At 40.5% G+C, this 2,727-nt stretch overlaps 1 protein-coding gene across 11 annotated transcripts in view; it reads left to right on the top strand.

Annotated features, from left to right (window-relative positions):
- Positions 1 to 72: 72 nt before the first annotated feature.
- The window catches only part of AFG2A (AFG2 AAA ATPase homolog A), a 402,837-nt gene continuing 400,182 nt past the window's right edge, over positions 73 to 2,727 (top strand). For all 11 annotated transcript variants that reach the window (XM_073237069.1, XM_036997940.2, XM_073237064.1 and 8 more), the window contains exon 1: positions 73 to 245. In XM_073237069.1, coding sequence (XP_073093170.1) covers positions 83 to 245 — 163 coding nt within the window. In that variant the 5' untranslated portion in view covers positions 73 to 82. The remainder of the gene's footprint in view (positions 246 to 2,727) is intronic.

Here is a 2,727-nt window from a genome sequence, read left to right as displayed (position 1 = left end):
TCTGCCCCGGAAGTTTTTCTCCCAGTGAGTCGCGCACGTTGAGCCGGCTTCGCTGCTGCTTCGCGGAGGCTGCCTTGTGATCATGTCTTCCAAGAAGAGTAGAAAACGACCGAACCGGAGCGCAGAGAATGCCCCTTTCTTGCCTTCCTCTGCTCCCTCTCCTGTAGGGACCGCGGCTCCTTCTGCTGGGCCAGGCATCGCGGCGGCGGCCGGGACTCTGGCGGTGATCAACTTCTTAGGAAAGGGTAAAGCGTTCTGAGGCGGGTAGCCTCGAGGCCGAGGGGCCGCAACCTAAGATGAAAATTTAGCGATGCCGCCCTTGGGTGCGCCGGCCCCTCAAAGTTGGGCGAGGCGTCGGTGTGGGAGCGGCCCAGAAGTATTTGAGACCCCGAACCGCGCCTGCCCCAGAGAGCCAGGCAGAAACGGCTTATCCGTGGCTACCTCAAGCTCTCTCTTACGTTAACTGTTTTGATTTTCTAAGTTGCCTTGAAAAAACTTTGCTTCCTGTGAGGTTAACGACGCATTCAACTGCAAAATTGCTTGTATCTGGCGAGCGTAGGTTACGTATACTAAAAATTAAATATCCGGTTCAGTAAAGATGGGGATACATCGTTCCTAGAGAAATTGAAGGGTTTTTCTTCTACACTGGTTCTGGTATTTAATAACAGCTATTAATTGTACACTACTGTTAGCAATAGGTTTCATATGTCACATACATTTCTCATTTAATCTTCACAGAAGCCCTGGGTCATGGGTACTCTGTTATGCCCATTTTACAGAGAAAGAACAGTTAATGTTATTCGCTCCAGTTACACAGGTAGTAAGTGGCAAAGGCGGTATTTTGAGTCCAAATGTATTTGGCTCTGAAGTCATTATCTTAGATCACACCTCCCTTGAGTTGGGAGAGCAGATTTATCTGAAAAGTCATTTAGTCGGTAAAGCATTTATGTGTTCGAGCTGAGCGTTACAGCTTTGAAAAATGGAACAAAGTAAGTGGCAAGATTTTTATTTATGTCTAATGCAGACATTAAAGATAATCTTAGAGTTGACTTACTGTTTTCAGTTTCCTTTGGAGATCAGAGGACAACCTGTTCTGTCCTGTATGTTCAATCTCTTTTTCAGCTGGATCCTTCCCATTGACATTTCAACCTACTGATTTCTCTTCTGTCTTAAAAAAAAGGTCCACATAGTCTTCCTTTTTATTTTTTGCTCCTTTATCTCCCTTGCCTTCCCCAACTACACACCCCTCCCCCTCCCCCGTGGTGACCACTAGTCACTTTTCAGTATCTGTAAGTCTACTGCTGTATTGTTCATTCTGTTTTGCTTTGTTTTTATATTCCACAAATAAGTGAAATCATGTGGTATTTGTCCTTCTCCACCTGGCTTATTTCACTGATCATAATACCCTCTAGGTCCATCCGTATTGTTGCAAATGGCAGGAACTCTTCTTTTTATGGCTAATACTCCATTGTGTATATATACCACATTTTTATCCAGTCATGTATTGATGGACACTTACATTGCCTCCGTGTCTTGACTATTGCAAGTGATAATGCAGTGATAAGCATATGGTGCATGTATCTTTTTGAATAATGATTTTGTTTTCTTCAGGTAAATTCGTAGAAGTGGAATTACTGGGTTGAATGGTATTTCTATTTTTAGTTTTTTGAGGAATCCCCATACTGCTTTCCAGAGCGGTTGTGCCAATTTACATTTCTACCAACAGTGTAGGAGAGTTTCCATTTATCTGCATCCTTGCCAACACTTTTTATTTCTTGTCTTTTGGATGGTGGCCATTCTAACTGGTGTGAGGTGATACCTCATAGTGGTTTTGATCCTTGACTTGTTCCTGATCTTAGAGGAAATGCCTTCAGCTTTTTGCCATTAAGTATGATGTTTGCTGTGGGTTTGTCATACATGGCCTTTGTTATGTTGAGGTACGTACCCTCTATATCCATCCATTTTTTTGAGAATTTTGTCATGATTGGATGTTGAATTTTATCAAATGCTTTTTCAGCATCTACTGAAATGAACAGTTGGTGTATGATATTGATTGATTTATGAATATTATACCATCCTTACATCACTGGAGTAAATCCCACTTGGTTGTGATGGATGATCCCTTAGATGTATTTTTTGAATTCGGTTTGCTAATATTTTGTTGAGGATTTCTGCATCTATGTTCATCAGGGATATTGGTCTATAATTTACTTTTTCTGTAGTGTCTTGCCTGATTTTAATATTAAAGCGATGCTGGACTCATTAAATGACTTTGGAAGTATTCCCTCTTACTTTTTGGAATACTTTGAAAAGGATGGGTATTAGCTCTTCTTTAAATGTTTGGTAGAATTCAGATGTGAACCATCTGGACATGGACTATTGGTTCTTAGGAGTTTTTTGATTTCCAGTTTGATTTCATTGCTGGTGAGTGGTCTGTTCAGATTTTCTGTTTCTTCCTGGGTCAGTCTTGGAAGGTTGTTTTTTTCTAGGAATTTGTCCACTCAAGGTTGTCCAATTTATTGGCATATAATTTTTCATAGTATTCTCTAATTATTTGTATTTCTGTGGTATCTTTTGTGAGTATTCCTTATTCACTTCTGATTTTGTTTATTTGTGTATTCTCTCTTGTTTCTTAATAAGTCTGGCTAGGGGTTTGTCTATTTTGTTTATTTTCTCAAAGAAACAGCTCCTGGTTTCATTGACTGTATTGTTTTATTCTTCTCCATT

The sequence above is a fragment of the Manis javanica genome, chromosome 5 (assembly GCF_040802235.1).
Source record: "Manis javanica isolate MJ-LG chromosome 5, MJ_LKY, whole genome shotgun sequence".
NCBI classification, from domain to species: Eukaryota; Metazoa; Chordata; class Mammalia; order Pholidota; family Manidae; genus Manis; species Manis javanica.
Note: the sequence above shows the minus strand (reverse complement) of the source record. Positions and strands in the feature narration are given on the sequence as shown.